Genomic DNA, 19,256 nt, shown 5'->3' on the forward strand with positions numbered 1-19,256 from the left:
AATGTCTCTTCATCAAAAAAACAGAATTGGGGTGTTTGTCTCTTTGCCTTCAGAGTGGACTGGGCAGGTAGGGGAGGAGAAGGGTTCCTGGCGTCTCTCTGCTGGTGGGATGGGAGTGTGAGCAATGCAAGGTGGACAGGTCTCTGTATGGGTGCTGTTCCTCCATGCCCCCAGGTCCACTCTCCCCAGGAGGTCATCAGGTTTCCCATCCCATAACACGCTTTCCAGCGCTTTGGTGAATGGAAGCCTCCTGTTCTCTCCTTCCCCCCAGCTGGCATGCATGCTTTCTCATCCACAGCTTTCTTTTTCTCCCTCTTACAAGAGGCATTCATCCTTCCCTAACCTCTTTCTGCTCCCCCAGGTGCCACCATTACTAGTTATCCCAAACCCACTGCAGCCCCAGACCACGTGCCTCTGACCTGGAGCTCGTGTAGGCTCTGGTTGTTTTGTTGGGACCTGCTGCTCCTGCTCTCCAGAGCTCATACCCTCATCAGCCACCCTTCTGTTGGATCCCCTGGCAAGTCAGGTCGAGCCTCTCACCTGGCTCTTATAGAAGAAACAAATCTGCTCTGCTAACACAAGGATGTGAAAGACATAGTGAGTAAGTAACGGTCCAAAATCAACCAGTGCTTAGAGGTCAGGGTGTGTAGACAAAAGGAGTGTGTTGGTCCTGAACAGAATTTGTCCCTGTGTAGGAGGTGATTCTGTCTTAATCTCAAAAATAAAAAAGCAACAGTGTGTTTTTCTATCAATGACTAAGTTAAAAAGAACAATAATTTGAAAAGAATAAATATTTTATGACTTTTCTTTGGGTGCACTCATGGTTGCTTGAATGAGGGAGAAATACCCCCTTCTAAGAACAGAAACATGTCAAGGCAGCTAAGGACTCTGTCTGGGAACTTCAAGACTTAATTCTGGTCTTGCTGTGGTCATTGGGGGAAGTCCCATTGCAGTCAACAAAAGTAAAATAAAGCCCTATGAGGCTTTTTCTGCTGTGTCTCTATGGGAAACTGGACAATAGTAATAGGAGTGATGTGGACTCAGTTTCCTCTTCCTGCAGTACATTTATCCTATTAATATCATCTGTTGTTTTGTGTACATTAGCTGCATGACCTCTAGAAAGCTTTTATGCCTGTAAGCTCAGAGAGGAGTTCAGTCCCACTTTGCTTCCTGCACGTCTTAGAAGGATGTACCCATCGCCTCCAGACAAAACTTTAATAAATTTATGCTGCATTATTTGTGAATAGTACGTGAGCCTGCAGTCAAACATTTAAGAACATATAATAAAACCCAACCCCCTCATGTTAAGTAAAGTGATTTTTTTTCTAAGGCTGTCTAGACACAATGTCTGTGTACAAAAGAATTTTGTTCTGAATAGGGCACCATTGTTAGACTGATGATATTGTGCTAATGTGGAAATTGAAAAGGAATTTTTGCTTTCAAGGGTAGGGAGCTATCCTTTTCTGGTGCAGTTGTCATCTTAAAACCAGTGTTACCAAGATGCTGTCTTTTCTCTTCTGAGACTTTCCATTATTATTACTTACTTAAAACATTGTTTTGAGCAAAAACTGCTTACCTAATCACTGAGGTGAGGAAAAAATGGAAATTAAGCAGTGTAACTTCACTTCCTTGTCTGGAGAGTACCAAATGCATACAGAAGAGGTATTTTGTATGGGTTGCAGTGAGCATCAGTGTGATGCTGAGAAGCAGGATGTGTGCTGCCCATCGTGGCACCCTGTAAGGAGGTGGGCTGATATCTTGTAGACTCTGGAAGAAGTTGGCATGCATAAAATGCACTGAAGACCAGGCAAAATCTGTTGCAACATTTACCTTCCCTCAGGGTGCTCAGATGTATAAGAAATAGGAGAAAAAAGAATCATTTTTGAATAATGAACATGCGAAATCTGTCTCCATCCAGGAAAAAGCTTTACTCCAGTCGACCCAGTGTATCAGGGCAGAGTTGTCATAGCCATGGAAGTCAAGGGCTAGTCTGGGTCTCTTGCTCTTTCTGTCTGTGCCATTCTAGTGGTTGAACATTATAGCTTAGTCCCATAGCTAATAATTTCTTTGATACGTACAATAGCTGATGCAAGGTTAGCGTGCCTGATGTCTCCCCAGGAGTAGCCCAAATGAAAAAAGATAAAACCACCTCTGGATGAAATGCTGCAAGCCTTCTTTAGGCTGCTGTGAAGATCCTGATTCACTGCCTGCTGCTTCGGGGATTAAAACTCCCCCTTGACATTAATGGTAGCAAGGCCAAACCACACGGCAGGATTCGTTGGATGGTGAACTTGCCACACTTCTGTGACACAAAGAATCATTCTTGTTCCACACCTGCCCTTGGGTTGGGGTGGGATAAACCCTTGCTGCTCAGCCTGGAGTCACTGCCTGGCTCTTGGATATTAGCAAGAGGTTTGCAAAACTTTTACCTCAAACCGAAACCCAGTCTGGACACAGTCCTGCACATGTAATCAAACAACCGAAATGGGGGAAAATAGCAAGTTAACCAATTCTCATCATTCTGTCAACACTGTAGCTCCTTGGATTAAAAATAAATGAAGTACTTTCTCAGTTGAAAAAGACTGTGAAATTCAGTGTGCAGAAGCTGTCATTGTCACTGATCTCTTCAGAGACACATTGCTAGTTCCACCAAAACCCTCTGTACTAGGCAGACAATATCACCTAACACGGGAAAATGTGGAAACCCATGTGCCACAGCCAGTTACCCAAGTATCTATCCCTTTTCAGCACCCTGGGACCAAGCTGTGTGGGGTGTGTTTTCCAAAAGGCCTGTGGACCAGCCTCATTGACCACTGTCTGTGTCGGTAGGGCATTGCCCAATGCTCAACTCTTGAAAGTATGTGTTGCTCTTGAGTGTTACCAAAGGGCCCTGGGTTCAGAAATTCAGTTCCATACAGCTGGAGCCAGCAGGCCATCTGATCCCTTCATACACTCATCACTGATACTAATTAGGCAAACCTTTAATTTTCTAGCCATGCATTTAGGTTCAAAACCAACATCTTATTATTGTTACAGCTTTATCTGTGAGTCATTTGTGATGCGTTTTCCTTATAAAGCAACATCTGTATGTTGTATTCTTTGCATATTGATGGGGGTTCAGAGTCTTTCAGTATTTCAGCTTGAGTGGGAATCTCTGGGGTACAGTTTGGCACACTATTCCGAAAACATACCTTTCAGCCATTTCACTGCTGGGTTTCAACTTAAATGGCTGATTGAGGATTTAAACAGCTGGATTTCGGCATCTGTTTGCCACATGCCAGCTGCCACCAAAGCAAGAAATTATTACGCTGGGTCATGATTTACATATTTGACCTTTGAGCATAGGAGAATATAGCAGAAATTGTCAGAATCAAATGCAATATAAAACCCTGTGAAGTACAAAGCTTGTCTTGTCAGACCATCAGGTCTGTATAAATTAATCTCTGGTTTGGAAGTCTTTTTAAACGACAAAAACATTTTGTTTTTATCGGGATTTATCTGTCTAATCTAATTAAATTAGACACATTTTACAAAGGCTGCTGAATATAAAGTGCTTGAAGAAAAGCAGAAAGTATATAGCAATAGCAGCATGAAATTGAGTGTGGTTCTTTTTCAGTTAATCTGTATTGATTAATTTGTATGCAGAAGACTACTGGCTCCCACTTGAACTTGCAGCTCAAATAACTATCAACATCTTTTACTAAATTATAATTCCTGAACTTGTAAACAAGTTATAAATTATGAGTGATGTGATCCCGGTGACAGGGAGCTATTCCCCTCTGGGGCAGAGCTGTGTTTTGGAAAGCCCTCCATGTATGAATGCACTCCCAGGGACTGGACATCTGATCGTCCTGTGCTGGCATTGGCATCTCACGGGTCATGGCATGTGTGGAGGCATGAATGATTTACTGTGCCGTAGTGTGCCTGCTGTTGGTTTGGTTAATAAGGGTGGTTTTGAGATGGATTGTGGCTAAGGGGTAATATTCAGGACTGGTCTATGATAGTTGTTAAAAAGAAATAAAGGTGCTAAATATGATCTCAGTATGGCCTCCTCGTTCTTCTTTCACAAAGAATGTGCTTGTCTGTCTCCAGCTACATTACAGAAGAGTTAAAACAGATTCCTGCAGGAAGTGCATGGGCTTGAGTACAATGAGACAGTTGCAGTGATGCTATGGTGTGAAAGCAGGAGCTTTGGCATCTCGCTCTTCTCATGGTCCTCACCTGGTAAATCTTCAGTTGCTGACAAGTCGGTGCGCCAAGGTAGACAACAGCAAATGGGCAACCCTCTGGTCGCCTCAGCTCACTCTGTAAGGTTGTAGAGTTTGTTTTTCAGGCCTGACGGTTCCTATATTTCTGTGTCTCTCTGTGTTTATGTGAGCCATGCTGGTTCTGTGACATGGGATGACTGCACCCATGAGGAGCTTGTTAAAATCAGCGGGAACAGGGTGATGAACTCAAACTTGAAATAGTCTGAGAACTCGGGAGTGTTGACTGAGATCCACATTTCCCCAGAGGGTGAAAAGAGTTCAGGCTGGAGGGTTTGGTTCTGTCTGCTGCCGAAACATCTTGCTCATTACTGTCTGGGTCTAGGCTGTAATGAGCTTTGATTTGGACAAGTGCCTCTCTGGGGTTTGGGACTCATGTTGTATTTGTTTTCCTGACTGGATTTGATTAGTTCAGTAGTTCCATGAGCTTATTCTAACAGGATTCACAGGAAGAGACAGTAGCTTTGTTTCAAGAGACTCCACTTCTAGCTTTGTCTAATTTGTAAACTTCACTCATCACCGAGGCAATGTTGAAAACAGAGCATTAGCTCTGGTGGTGATGCATGTCAAAATGAGAAGTCTTTTTTTTCCAGTGCACTGGACACAAACAATAGGGAAAATAGTGAATTAAGATAATGCATCTTTGAACTTATATAGTTTTGACTAAGAAGCTTCATCTTCCACTTCTGAGCCCAGAGGAGAGGATTAATAGAGTTATGTCATTGCCTGCTAGGCTGTCCTAAAAGCCTAAAATCTCTTTTCAAAAGACCATTAGAGGAAAGTTACGGAATGCAGAATTGATCTGAGTTAAATTGGTTATTGCAGTCACTTATAATTTACATAGTATCTAAATTTATTGGAGAATCTTTTCACATTGCAACGAACTGAGGGCAGATCTGCAGACAATTACCTGCTGTGCAAATAGAGAGCTCAGCTCTCCTCTATATCAGCATTTAGCCAACTATTGGGTTTGAACTCTTGATTTACATGGGACTGAATGTGATCAGAATCAGGGCCACAAACAGTCTGTCAAGCAAGAGAATGTGGCCACAGCTGAGGACAGTTTAAGGACGTGCACACTTCAAAAGTGGGTTTGAGAAGTGAGAAGCAATCGCAGAGTGTGGTATTCAAAGTCAGTTATTCACTACGGGTTTGATAAAGGCAAAAACAAAGCATGAGAGTAAAGTGCTGCACATTTAAAGCTTCCATTCTATACCCTTAAAAATATAAAGCAAAACAGAGTGCTGTCATCTCAGAGTAAATGTCTACTATTCTGCTGCTTTATAGCATTTCTGTCCAGATTGAAAAAAATAATAATAAAGCAGGCCTTTTCATATATCAGTTAATCCTCCTATTCACCTTACTTCTTATTATTTCTGTCAAACCCTTTGGCTGTTTATAGCAGTTTTGACAGAATAATATTAGTATTACTGTAGTGCTTATTTATTAGTTTTTATATTGCTTAGTGTTTTTCAGATATTATAAATACATTGGTAGGGTCCATGTTACTGCCCACCTGAGCAAAAGCTGCAGTGCTGGTGCAACCCATACCAAACGTCAGGGAACCCAGGTGTCAGTTTGGATGCACGTGTCCACAGGAGCACAGATGTTATGTTTTAGTGATCAAAGAATGACCTAGTTTTGTGAAAATGTTTTAAGATCAGTTAATGCCTTGTTTTTTTCCCCATGCATTATAACAATATATCAGTGTTGTTTCAATCAGTGGTTGTTTTGCCCGTTTCAATAGCTTCCTTTGGCCCTAGTTCTGCAGGTGTTGCTCAGGCATTTTTCCTTGTTGAGTTTCCCCTGAGACAAGGTGAAATGTTGAACAGAGAGGAAGCTAATCTTGGAAGCTGTCATTTACAGGGTGCCATTTATTTTTACATTCACCCACGTATTGCCTTGCCTTAGAGATGTCAAAAGAGCTGAAAACTTGGCAGGAACCAGGGACTGACTCAAGGACTTCATGCCAAGCAAAAGTCTGTGTTCTCTTGAAAAGTTTGCACGTCTCTGTATTGAGGATGAGTTTGGAGTTAATTAGACTCATTTTCATGTTATTTCAGGGTATGTTAGTCAGTCATGGCCAATTGCACGTTTACCTGGTGGCTGTTGTTTTCAGACCCTATTTTTGACTTTTTTTTTTTGGCGTGTATCTCTTAAATTAACACTTTTTTCCCCAAATATGTTTTCTAAGCTCTGATCATACTGTGTATTTGACATTGGGGGGAAAATGGATAGCTCTCTGTTTTGCCAATTAGTAGTGTTTTCTTCCTTGTTACTGGGAGCTATGCACCTTTCCAGAGCAAGGATATGGTAGCCTTAAGGAAGGAGTTGCCTTATTTTCCTTGGGATCATGATTAAGGACTTCCACGGCCTGAGTGTGGGGTTGTGCGTTTACTCTCTCCTCCTCATCGATTCTAGGTATCTAGATACGTCTTATTTTTCCTTCTCCTTCTCCCTTTTTTTCCCCTGATATCACTCAATATGTGACAACTCCTAAATCTTCAGTGAACTCCTTGAGAATGTCCCTGTTCCAGGTAATTTCTTCCTGGTATCACCTTTTGAGAAATGTGTCTTAAGCAGATCTTAATCTTTGCAATGCAACTCACCAACTCTAGAGAACAAGCTACAGAGTCAGACCATCACCTCTGATAACATAAAGGCAAAACCATGCCAGCCAACACTCTTGATACTTCTACCCTTTCATTCTTCATTAAGAGATAAGTGACAGCTGAATTAGCATTTGCATGACATGGACTGGGATACTTATCAGGCAAACTGGTCTGCTTTATCACTTCTTTATTTTAAATTGTGTCTGTCCTTGCACTATTGGTATTTTGTTGGAAGGTGTCATTTTTTTTGAGCATGAACATTCTTAACTTCCTGTTTTCCTTTCCATTTTTCCCTGAGTTTTTCTTCCCAAACATTTTGCAAGGAAATCTAACGTTTGAGAAATTCATTTTTTCTGAGGTGCCACTTATATAAATATGCCAGCTGTAATGCAGGCTATCCTGTTAGCCTGTATTGTGTAAACCCAGGTTTTGATCAAGATCCTGAACTGAACCTTCAGTTCTGCTATGGATTTGTCTTCTATTGGTATTACTGTGTGTCAGAAATGCTCGCTACCAATTTTCAGAAGCTCTGGCTCTTATAGTGGCTTTAAGACCCCCATTACCTCTTCTCTGGTTTGAATCCATCATGGCTACAGGCCCTTTTCAGCAGAGCAGTGTTATCTCACTGAGTTTGACATGCCTGAAGCAAACTGTGGATTAGCATTTTTCTCTTCCTGTTTAAGCTTACTCTTGGACTTCATTTTCCAGGACTGGATGCAGAGGGAGATGAACAGTGATTGATAGTCCCCCTGCAGCAGCAATGCTAGAGAGACAGTGTCTGTGCTGGAGCAGCTGTGGTCCTGCTGCATTTAGTGCTGTGTTGTTTCACAGCAGATCAGACCTCCAGGACTCGACTTTGCAGTTTTCTTTGCTGGGCAATTCATAACACAAGCAGCACAGAAAACAGCAGAGAAATAATTATCTCCTTTTTTTTTTTTTTTTTTTTTTTTTTCTTTTTCTTTGTAAGATAGGTTGTTCCCTAAGCACTAAGCGTGGCATGATTTATTTCCATGGCAGGCTTGACAAATCCTCTTTTCTGACTCCATTTTTCGCATCTGAACACTCATTCAGCTGGTGCCAGTTTGCGCTGTGATAACCTCGGGAGGCAAAATGAGTCTTTTAAAGCAGGAGGAGTGGATTTGTGTGCCTGAGACCTTCAGTTAGGACTGGTGTCCATTGTTAGTGGGGCAAGTCAACATTTATCTAATTACCATTTGAGAATACATTTCCTGATTGCTGCATTGTGCTTTCCCTGCTTACATTTGGCAGTATTTCTGTCAGAGTATTTGTATGAGCTTTATTCGCTTCCTTTGATTTTTAATTTTTAGATCAGCCATGCCCTCTCAAGGTTAAACCTATTTTGTCTGTCCCTTTGTAAATCAATTCTTCACATCCTTTAGAAATTTAGCAAATGACAGAAAGTCACATTCCAAGACACATCTGCAGCAGCTGTGAGGATAGATTAAAGAACTGTAATGTACTTGTCTGTAATGCTATTCTCAGGATACAAAATTTATCTTTCTTTCAGAACTACCAGCAAAGAGCAAACAACCTGTTGAGGCAAAGTCTGATATTAGATAAAGCTTCTAGAGGGAAAAGTGAGTCTGGTGCTATTTTTTCCAGTGAGTACATCAAATTACCTCTGCCATACATAGTTTCATCTACCTGCTTCACAAACCTGGCTTTCTAACTCCATTCTAACCTGAGTCCTAACCTCTCTTCAATGCCTCCTCTGGGGGACTTGGCCAGTAAATCTTTCATCATCCATTTCTCCTTCTCTGTTACTTCTGAACACACTGCCACCATTCTCACAGTGGTGAGCGTCATTCTTAACTCTTCCTTCTTTCATATGTTTAGAGCGACTACAGATTTTACAACCTTTTTGTTGTAACCAGTGCATTAAGATCTGCTATCTAGTTACTGGCTTGGCTTGTCTGAATGGCAATGAGTTTCTTCGTGGCTGCCCAGCCTCTTACCTGGCTCTCTGCAGTACTTACAGTGTGCAACCACTCAACAGTACCGTTTCCCTTGGTCTTTCCCATGAGGTAGCACACCCTGGTGCCTTTCTCGCTTTCCAATGGCTGATCCCACTTAAGCTTCTAGACCATTAACTCCCTGTTCCTTACTGCACCTCATTGCCTCGTTCTACAGCCTGCCTCCTCCAACCTCTGTTTGTACAGTAGTATTAACTCAGCCTCTTGACGATCTCTCAGTCCATGCTCTCTTCCATTTCTTTACTTCCAGGGCATCTCAGGAGGAACGTTTGTAAGACCTCCACCAACTCTGGTTTTCAGTTCCTCCCTGAAAATCAAAGATGTTGTTGATATCCATTGAAGTCAATGAATTGAGCTGAGGTAAAAATGTCTTTTTTTTTTTTTTTTTTTTTTCTCCTCTTCATTTTATCTGCCCCTCCACAAAATTTTGTAAGAAAATGTACTTCTGATAGAAAGACCTAGAAATCTGGGGCAAAACTTAGATGTTTTTGTAGTGCTAGACTGAGAAAATCCATGTTGTCTGAAACCAGGAGTTTGACATCTGATGTGAAAAATTATAATTTTTCATTGGAAAACCTATTTTTTTTGTTAGAGTAGCGTTGATAACTTTTTTTTTTTAACCTACTCCAAATGTTACACAAAATACTAACACAGTCATTGTCAGTACTTCTTTGCTTGTGTATAAGCTCTCACTTTCCTCCCTCACTCTTTGTTTCTCTCTCTCTTTCTGAATTGTGAATTAATCAGGATACAGACAGATTGCTCATAGAGTGGGATATCTCGAGACTGGTCAAAATAGAAATAATCTGTAAAGGTTTTTAATACTGGGAAAAAATACATTAGGGCATGTTTGAAGTTGAGAGGCTCATCACTGAGGAACACGGATGGAATTAAAAATTTCCTGTGTGGCTAAGAATAAGGGTGTTAATGTTAATCTCTTTGGATAATTTTAATTTTGGTGTTTTATGTGGTGTTAGAGCAATACCAGGTGCTATTCACTTTATTTTTGTGCATGGGATAGGGAAAGACTGAGCATGAAATCACATCCAGAAGGCAGTGAAGAGCCTACGCACATCCAAGCTCTCTTGCAGCGATGGAGTTCCCCATGTTTGAGACTGAAAGTCCAGAATTCTTTTGAACAAGAGTGACTGTTTTTCAGAAAGCCTCTTGGAGGGCACACGCTGTATATCAAGCTGCATAGTGGGACCTCTGCCAATGACAGGTCAGTGAGGGGCTAAATCAGGAGCAAAGCATCCTCCCTGCTGACAAAACCTCCCAGGACTGCATTTGGGAGTTGTGCTGTTTTGCCAAAGGAAAGTGGAGTCATTGGGAGGCCAAAATGGGCAAAACCCTTCCAGATTTTGCTAGGAACTGGTTGAATTAAGCCCACAAATACTTTATAACCTCAGCGGTTACACATTGTGGAGGGTTGCTGTGTGCTTCTACAGCAGTTCTTGTGCAAAGCCTGTGAGATTCACCTGAGCTTGAGTGATGAGCATACAACACTGTGAGTTACTGGTGCTGATAACCCTGACACCTTGAACAGGACATTGATTTCTGTGTTCTGCCCGTCCAGAATTTAGAGGAAAAGCCACACAAGCCTGAATGGATGAGTGGATACACAATCCTCAACAGAGGTTCTCCCTTGGTCAGTCTCTTTCTATCTTGTTCTCTGTGTCTCAGAAAAGGAACGAGAAGGCGAATGGTAGACATAAAGATGCAGCTATTAAAGATGAGCATGTCACACTTTATTTCAAATAATTTTGAAATATGTGGGGAAAATAAAAATACACAGCCTTTAAATTTCTGATGTACCCTGAAGGCCAAGTGTACAAGTACTCAGTATATTTGTTAATTAGCTTAAACAAAAAAAATAAGCCAGCAAAACAGTACCTGGAAAAAAGCCAACACTCATACTTTTCATGAGACATGATGCAAATCCTTCAGAAATCAGTGTCTGTCCCATGAATAGACAGGACTTTCATGAGAGGAAATAAATAAGAAGGGTCAGTTTGCCATTTGTCTCATTTTGCTTCATGAGGCTTTTCAGTACAAGTGAAGACAGGAGAACAGAATCTCAGCAGAAGTCAGTGAAACAAACTGGATTACACAAACCAAAAGTCCAGCCCTTGTTTTTCTAGTCCATAGAAGAAGAGGAATCTGTCAAAGCTGGTTGATATGCCATCTGGAATGTATTTCCTGTATCTGTGTGTAATCTTGGGATGATTTTTACTAGCACATTTTCAGAATCAGATGAAAATTTGCAACCAATATTTTTATTTTTTACCTGGTTTCTCTGCAAGTAGGAACTTCTAAACAGTATTTTTTTTTTCAAGTTTCTAAAGGTTTCTTTTAATAGCTTTATTTTTGGTCCACAATGGCAAAGAAACAAGCAGAAAATCAGAGATTTTTTAAATGGAAAATTGCTGATATTTTTAGATCAGTGGCAAGACTTTGGCTGTTTCTCTTGACCTCCCTGTGATCTGATGTGGCTTTGGATCTCCTGCTTTTCCAATATGCTATTGGTTTCACTGACAGAAAAGGTGCCCAGGACATGTCTGGTGATGAGGTCTGTGGAGTCCATTGCAATACCTCTCCAGTATTCCTCCTTCATCATCTAACGTGATGGGTCTTGACTTGAAGCTGGAGTCCTTTGCTGCTAGCTGTCACTCCTGGAGACTCATGGTATGAGAATTGTCCGTACCCAGTTTACTCCCAAGATCTCCATGTGCAAGGCTCAGCCTCTCTTACTGCAGACTCTGGGCAGATCTTTTGGATGGCTGATAAAACCTGAGACCTGAGAGGGACCTCATGTGCTGCTGCATTAAAAATGCATAAAACAAGAGTAACTTTGGGGAGGGAGAAGGTGGAAGGAGAAAGATTAGGATGATGGTTGTAGAACAAACAGCGGCTCTTAGCTATGCAAAACGTCCTGAGGTCAGCATGAGACTGCAGACAACAGAATTGCTTCCCCCTTTCAGTCCTACCAATCACCATTTCCTAATTTAGACAGAAATGGCAAATTTAAGAGGCAAATAACAAGCCTTTTACAAGTCAGTTTGTGTGCATGTAGTCAGTATAATTTACTGACCAGGGAAGTAGCAGGGCCACAGAGCAGCAAGAAAAACAGCCAGGCAGTGGCTGCTCCAAGCTGAAAAGTAAAGTGAAGTAAGAGCTCTGTGGGTTCCCAGGAGGTGTTTGACTGAGTCCAAGTCCTGCTCCAAATTTATACTGTTGACCTTGGAAGTGAAGCCAGGACCCTGAACCATTTTGTTTTAGTCACCCTAAAACACCTAGAGCACCTATGTAATATATCTTGTTTGTTCCTGTGTGCTTAGATAGCACATTTACTCAACAGCTAGTTGCTGGTTTCCATGTCATACAACAGAAGGCTGAAATGCAACCCACCAGATGAATACATTTCATACTTGTACTCACAGAAATCACTTTTTCACTTGCACTTCTTTCATTACTTATGTTTACTACTTATGTTCCTCAGCTTCCTTCTGTCCTATAAATAGCTGAAATTGTATTTGCATGGTGAAGGCAGTGGACACATTTCCATGTTTCCTTTGCATAGTGTTGCTTACCTGTGTGACAGCTGCTCATCCTCCCCCAATCCATTGCCCTTGCTTGTGCAGAACAATCAAATAAATAGGTCTTATCCTGTTGGCAAAAAATCAGGGTTTTGTTAGCACGAATATTTGCAAATTCTTTCTTCAGGTTGTTTACTCAGGACTTGCTGAGTGCAGGGGGTAATGATTATTTCAGAAGCAGCCTACAACCTCTTTGCAAAGGTATTGCAACTCTTCTATGGAAAAAAATAATAAAAAAATCCCTTTTGCCCCAGTGCGTGCTCATTACTTTGAAGGCACGATGTCACTCACCAAGAAAATCCTTTTGTTTTGGGGCTGGAGTTATGAAACAATATGCTGTAAGCTAATTGCTGTTGGAAAGGAGAGGCTTACTTTTACAGTCAATGACTTCGATGCCTTGGGTAGTTCATGTAAGGATCTGCCTCAGTCTTGCCTTGATTGACAAGACCCTTTCTATAAATTGGAGCAATTAAGCAGCCCAGTAGCAGCTGCTAAGGAGATCTAGTGAGCACAAACCTGACAAAGATTGCTGTGCAGGTCTCCTGCTGCTCACTCTGACACTCTGAAACACCGTCTGCAATTTAAACCTGCTGAGGGAGATCTGACTCCAAAAAGTTAGGTGAGTGTGCTTCTGTGTTTGCTCCATCGTGGCTCTGACTCATGAATAAAGCAGCGAGTTTTGCTAAGGTGGCAAAGAATAGATGTTCAATTTGTTCTGAAGTTTGTCTCTTTTGCCCTCAGATGCCTGCTATTAAAAATAAGGAAAAATAGGTTTTTTTCTTTTAACTCTGTTGAAGCTTATATATAAATATATGTTCATTTAATCACATGTGCATTAATAACAACATATGCATGGCCACATAAGTGAAGGGTTCACTGTAGCAAACTCCATGTGCTGATCTAAAACTCTGGTTTAGCAAATTTAAGGCATTTGGTTTAATGGAAGCCTAGAGACTCAGCTTCAGTCAGGCAAAAGGCAGGCAGAGCTCATTTTCCTGAAATGTATCCAGCTGTGGACACAGCCCAATGCACTCAAATCTCTGCACTGTATTCAGCAGCTGACCTTCTCTCTCAAAGTTAAATGTCAAGTCTGGGGTTTCTAGGTGGATGTTTTTAAATGCAATGCAAGTATGGGAGGTATAAGGTGGATATTGTGGCTTAGAGCTTGAGTTACTTTCCATTTCTTTCTCTTTCTGACAGTTTTCCAGAGAGACTGGTTGCTCTCTTCACCAAAGGTTTGAGATAGAAAGGCAGCAAGTACCAGAGGGACTTGGCCTATGGCAGGCTGTGTGGAGGCATGAGGAGTCCAAGCCTCCTCTGGTCACCTTGGCCATGTCCCTCCTGTCTAACCAGCTCTGCTCACCAGCTTGGCAGCCTTGATTGGGTTTCAGCTGGCTGCTAGGGCAGCATTCATTAGGGAGAAACAAGGGTTGCATCCACCTCTCTGGTGGCAGCCCACGGAGTGACCCAGTGCCAGATGAGTGCTCAGGGTCTTGGTAATGGTAACAGCAGTGCTGCTTTTGGGAGGTGCTGGTCTCTCTCCAGAGGCTATAGCACACGCTCAGGGATGCTTGGCTCCTGACTGAGGCTGAAGGGTAAGTAGGATAAACCCAGGAGTAGGTGCCATCAGCAAAATGCCAGTGTGCTCTGCAGGCCTAACCCTGCTGAACGCGGGGAGCTGCAGCCGTCCTGCTACCTCTTGTAAGCACGCATAGCAGACAGACAGACAGACACAGCCCTGACAGACTGTCCCTGCCAGGGCTGGTACTGCTGTGAGTGTGCCCTGAGAGGGTGACCAAAGGCCTGTCTGCCTGTTGGCCTGGTGCAAGGGCACCATCGGGGTGGTAGGAAGGCATTTGCTGCATTGTAAACTTGAGATATGGGGATTTCAGTGGGTCTGAGGCACTGGCAGGTAGCTATTTTCTACCAGAAACCCCACTGCTTTGTGGGGAAAGCCTGCAGGCCGCTGCTTTCTGATACAGACTGTGGCAATAAGATTTCCCTTAGGGGAGCAGGTGACCCCTCATCTGCCCTCCTTCTCTTAGGCTGAGTGAGGAAGGGGAAGAGGGGAGGAAGAGTCGTCCTGGCTCTTGTGCTGAACCTATGGACTTGGACTTCTCACTTCCAGGACTGTGCCACCATCCTGGCTCTCCCAACCCTTCACTCCTCTCCCTTCTGCCACAGCATGAAGCTCCAGTGCGTCATCCTGGCCACTCTGCTCTTCCTGCTGCCAGCAGGCCGCGGTGGCAAGCCCGAGAGCTCCGCCATCGACCTGCGCACCTTCATCGGCTGCGCTGTGCGCGAGTTCACCTTCCTGGCCAAGAAGCCCGGCTGCAAGGCGCTGCGGATCACGACGGATGCATGCTGGGGACGCTGCGAGACCTGGGAGGTGAGACTCCAGGCTTTTACCCCCTCCCAAGAAAAGCCCTCAAAAGAAAAGCATTAAATAGCTTGTGGCTGCCTACAGGGCAGACAAGGGCTGTGTCCGGCTCCATGAGCCCCTTGCTGTCGGTGTCAGTGCCTTGCTGCAGGTGGTTCCCCGCCTCCTTGCAGGGTCTCAAGGTGCAATATGCATCATTATGTGATGATATTAACAAAACACTTGAGTAATGCTCACATCTTGGAATTTCGAAAGCCTCTTGTGGCTTAAAAACTTAAGGAGAGGAGGCCTTTATTACTTTACTTAAAGAATATTCCTTTGAGATCAAGATGGAGCTCCCAGTTGTGAGGTAATATATTGTGTTCCAAAAGACACATCCCAAAGATAATGTCTGTTTCTAATTTGGCTGTGTTTTAAATCACAGCCCTGTGTAAATGTGAAGGAACTATGTTTTGGGGGTGTAGGGAAAGAGAACACAAGTCTGCACACACTTCAGAGAGCAAATTTCTGACTCATTGCCTTTCTGCCACCGAGTGGCTCAAGGGGCCAGACCCAGGCCCTAGACCTTATTCAAGGAAGCCCCAGAGGGGTTTTGTCCACATAAAGACAAGGGCTCTGTACAACTGAGCAAAGCAGGAACATGTGGGCTCTGACAGCCCACCTTCCCTGCTTGGTGGGTCAAGGGAAAGGCCACCAGCTCCCGGATTTCCCCGGTGGAATAAGGTTCCTTCAAGGGACGTAGTCATTTGGTTCCCCCTGTCCACCGAGCACCTCTGGCAGCACAGACTTTGTAGGCTCTCGTACTGCACTGCAGTACCATGGGGATGTAGTTCAGCTGAATGGATCTGGCTGTAGGCTCAGCAGTTTCTAGAAAGCCCCCTGGATGGGGGAGGTTGGTAAGAGGGAGGGTGTCTGGATATCTTCTCGATGAAACATTGCATCTGTTCTTTTCCATGCCATCATTCTTGGTTCCTAGTGCAGCCTCTTTCCAAAGCACAGAGGGAAAGAAAGAAAATGCTAAAATGTCTTCTGGCTGCGTTGCTTTATGCTTTTTCACATCTGTGTGATGAAAAGGATTACAGTGGGCTCCCCCCGCTCCTGTCTGTGCTGCCCCTTCTTGGAGTCTCTGAAAAACACGTGCTTCTGTTGAGGAAAAACTTACTTTTCAGCAAAATTTATGCCACTATCATTCCACGTGGGAGTGCGGGGTTCAGGGCCTTCAGGCTGCTGTCTCTTTCTGGTTGAGGTCTCTGGCCAAGCTGTTCATCTCATGAGGAACATCTCATGGGTGCAGCCCATATGGGGGGGCTAGGATTTGTAGGACATGCAGCATGACTGGGGGGACTGGTCTGGCTGAGAGGGAGCCAGCTGCATGGCACCCATGTGCACCTCTGCTCTCAGGCACCTTGTGCACAAAGAAGGGTTTCCTGCAGCGTGTGCTTTCTCTGATGGAAAATCCGCTTCTGGAAGAAGGCAGCTGCTTTTGGCAAACCAGAATTTGGTTGAAACACTAGTATTCTGCTGAAAAACAGCTTTTTTGAGTAGGCTTTTGTCTTCCTTCAGGCGGCTTTAATTGGAACTTAGTGCTTCAGGCTCTCACACACATGCACATATGCCCATTCCCCTTCATGGCTGGACCCAAGGGGCAGGTTGTAACCTAAAAATTATTTCTGTGGCCCCTTCCATCTTGATCCAGTGGTTTCTCTATCTACACCAAGTCCCCTTGAGGAAACTGGGACCCCAAATATTTGTTTTACATCTTGCCTGATGCCACCATGTGTCCCCCACAGAGGCCAATTCTGGAACCGCCTTACATCGAGTCTTACCACCGCGTGTGCACCTACAATGAGACCAAGCTGGTGACGGTGATGCTGCCGAAGTGTGCCCCAGGCGTGGATCCCTTCTACACGTATCCCATGGCCATCCGCTGCGACTGCGACATCTGCTCCACTGCCACCACTGAGTGTGAGACTGCCTGAGCTCTCCTTCCCCAGGGCAGGTGAGGGAGGGCCAGATTCTTCCCTGGCTCTGCACCCCTGGTATCTCCAGGCTTACGGAGGGTGTGAGTCAGTCCAGAGTTTGATTTTACCATCTAATGTTCCTAATCATTGACTTTCCTAGGCAGATGAGGCTTAATCCCTTCTCCCCATGCTGTTTAAAGCACTATAACTGTAGAAACGTAATGCAGAGCCTTACAATAGCAAATCCTATGGAAAAGAAAAAAAGGATGCTGTTTCCCTTCTTCACAGGCTTTTCACAGTATGTGACCTTTCTTCATGCACAAAATGCACATGGACTAAATAGTCACAGAGCAGTTGGAAACAGGCCGTGAAGGCATTACAGCTGGTGGAACAGCCTCTTTATTCATTTCAGGTTTTAGCGCCTTCCCAGTAATGTAAATGTAATTACCAGCATTCCCCCCTTCTCGCCCCCCTGTTCTTCTTACACTGAAGTCTATCAGGAATAACTGTCAAAGAAAAGGCCGTCAGGCCAATTAAATGGAAATGGGTATCCAAATCACCACCTTGAACTTAGGGTGAATGCATCCTTAGCCCTGGCTCAGCAAAGTACTTAAGCTCATGATTAAGTGCTTTGCTTAATATCAGGGGACTTGAAGTTAAGCACGTGTTACAGTAATTTGCTTAATTGGAGCTATTCTGTTGAAAAAAATGTTGCCTCACAAGGGACGATTCCTTAAAAAAAATGGAAAGAAGCACGTTAAATCTGTAAAAAACACAAAGATGCATTTCTTCCCATCCTGCTGTTTCCAGGATTGTCCTGGAGCAGAGCTGACCTCATATAAAATCAGAGAGGCTCTGCACAGCCCAAGGCACCTCCCTTGACAATTTCCAGAGTTAGACGGACCAAGCCAAAACACGGCGATGATGGTTTGGTTTCAGTGAGCCCTGGCTGAGGTGATGGGAAGGAGGGGGCCATGAAGGGTGTTCCCACACTTCCTTGCACTGCTGAGCTCCTTGGAGACCTGCTTCTCAAGAAGGACGTGCACACAGAGCCGGAGGGTAGCCAGAAGTGCTCACAGGAGAGGTGTGGCGTTGTCTGATACCCAATAACATGGCCACCAAGGGTGGAATAGGCCCAGGCCGAGGAAGACAGCAGACGTGTCAAAGGTTGGTTCACACCTCTTCAAACCCACTATTTACAAACCAGGACACATGTAGGAGCTGCTGCAGCAGCCCCCTCAGTGACCACAGCTCCATAAGTACCTTTGTCCTCTGGTTTCCACCTGGAAGAGGACAGATGCATGTTCATCTCATTTCTCCCCTGAACAAAATAGGACGTGATGTAAAAGCATGAAGATTTTGGCAAATGCAGTGGGCTCACAGGAGTTTACAAAACAAAGATGACTTCTCAGATAGCCATTAGGAGAGAATTGCTGCTGAGAGAAATATCAGCACCTGACTTCCTCTCCAATTAAGTGTCTTCTGGATACAGTTGACTTCATTTCTAGGGATGCATGCCTAAAATTTCCCCAGGTGTCCTCTCCTCACTGAGACAGATTTTTTTTCTTTTTAATTTAACCTGTAATTTATTAGTTGGTGTCATGTTTTGTCTGGAATTGTGAAAGATGCACTGTGGCTGAGTAGGAAGGAGGTAATTTTATCATCTGCCCTCGGTAATTCTGAATATAGACTGCTATATCAAACAGCAGCAGGAGTGGTTTTCTGGTGATAGTGAGTTTAACTGCCTTAAAAAGTCCTTGTGTTTTCTTACAAATTGCATTTCTCAATCTCTCCAAGCTTGTTATTGTTCTAACCAGCATCACAACTACTATGGGAAACCTACAAAATATTTTGTGTCCTTAATAAACCCCCAAATTGTAGTATGAATGCAATTTAAAGCAACGTGTCCTTCTTTATTTATGCATAGAGGTTTCTCGTATAGAACATGTGTAAGCTCCTATAAACTCTTTGCCAGAGTTGTGAACACCTGCAAAACATCTCCTCCATGCTGATGTGAAGTCATTTCCTTCGTTGGATTTCTCTCACGGAGTCTGGCTGTGCTATAATCTCAGGATTAAAAGTAGGGTTAGAAAGTGGCAAACATCCTTTGCAGACAACGAGAAATACAGGCAGTACCCAGAGATGGTGAGGCAGAAGAAACCCAAATGAGGTTTTAGAAGAAAACACTGCAGGCTGTGAAGGAAGGTTTTGACTGACATAGTAGCAGCCAGACTTGGGAGGCAGAAGAGGAGGAGTGGGAAGAATGTATTGACTGAAACCAAACTAACACTTCACAGAATCACAGAATTTTCTAGGTTGGAAGAGACCTCAAGGTCATCGAGTCCAACCTCCAACCTAACGCTAACAGCCCTCCACTAAACCATATCCCTAAGCTCTACATCTAAACGTCTTTTGAAGACTTCCAGGGATGGTGACTCCACCACTTCC

The 19,256-nt window shown here is 43.6% G+C and overlaps 1 protein-coding gene and 1 long non-coding RNA gene across 6 annotated transcripts; one reads left to right on the forward strand and one right to left on the reverse strand.

Annotated features, from left to right (window-relative positions):
• Window positions 1-256: 256 nt before the first annotated feature.
• GPHB5 (glycoprotein hormone subunit beta 5) lies at window positions 257-18,700 on the forward strand. Of its 5 annotated transcripts, XM_084522827.1 has the most exons (5): window positions 257-597; window positions 8,406-8,499; window positions 9,122-9,231; window positions 14,652-14,856; window positions 16,638-18,700. In XM_084522827.1, exons 4-5 carry the CDS (start codon window positions 14,653-14,655, stop codon window positions 16,824-16,826), a joined length of 393 nt encoding a protein of 130 aa, XP_084378953.1. In that variant the 5' UTR covers window positions 257-597; window positions 8,406-8,499; window positions 9,122-9,231; window position 14,652; the 3' UTR covers window positions 16,827-18,700. The 5 variants fall into 5 exon arrangements, with proteins under 5 accessions (XP_084378953.1, XP_084378949.1, XP_084378950.1 ...); XM_084522823.1 differs by lacking the exons at window positions 257-597; window positions 8,406-8,499; window positions 9,122-9,231 and adding an exon at window positions 12,951-13,086; XM_084522824.1 differs by lacking the exons at window positions 257-597; window positions 8,406-8,499; window positions 9,122-9,231 and adding an exon at window positions 12,958-13,086 and having other exon boundaries at window positions 14,596-14,856.
• Window positions 10,374-12,902, reverse strand: LOC311438435. Its single transcript, XR_014694095.1, has 3 exons — window positions 12,759-12,902; window positions 12,462-12,537; window positions 10,374-11,690 (listed from the first exon to the last, which is right to left on the reverse strand). It is a non-coding gene; the product is annotated as an uncharacterized lncRNA (long non-coding RNA).
• Window positions 18,701-19,256: the final 556 nt, after the last annotated feature.

Source organism: Aythya ferina, assembly GCF_964211825.1.
Source record: "Aythya ferina genome assembly, chromosome: 5".
Lineage (NCBI taxonomy): Eukaryota > Metazoa > Chordata > Aves > Anseriformes > Anatidae > Aythya > Aythya ferina.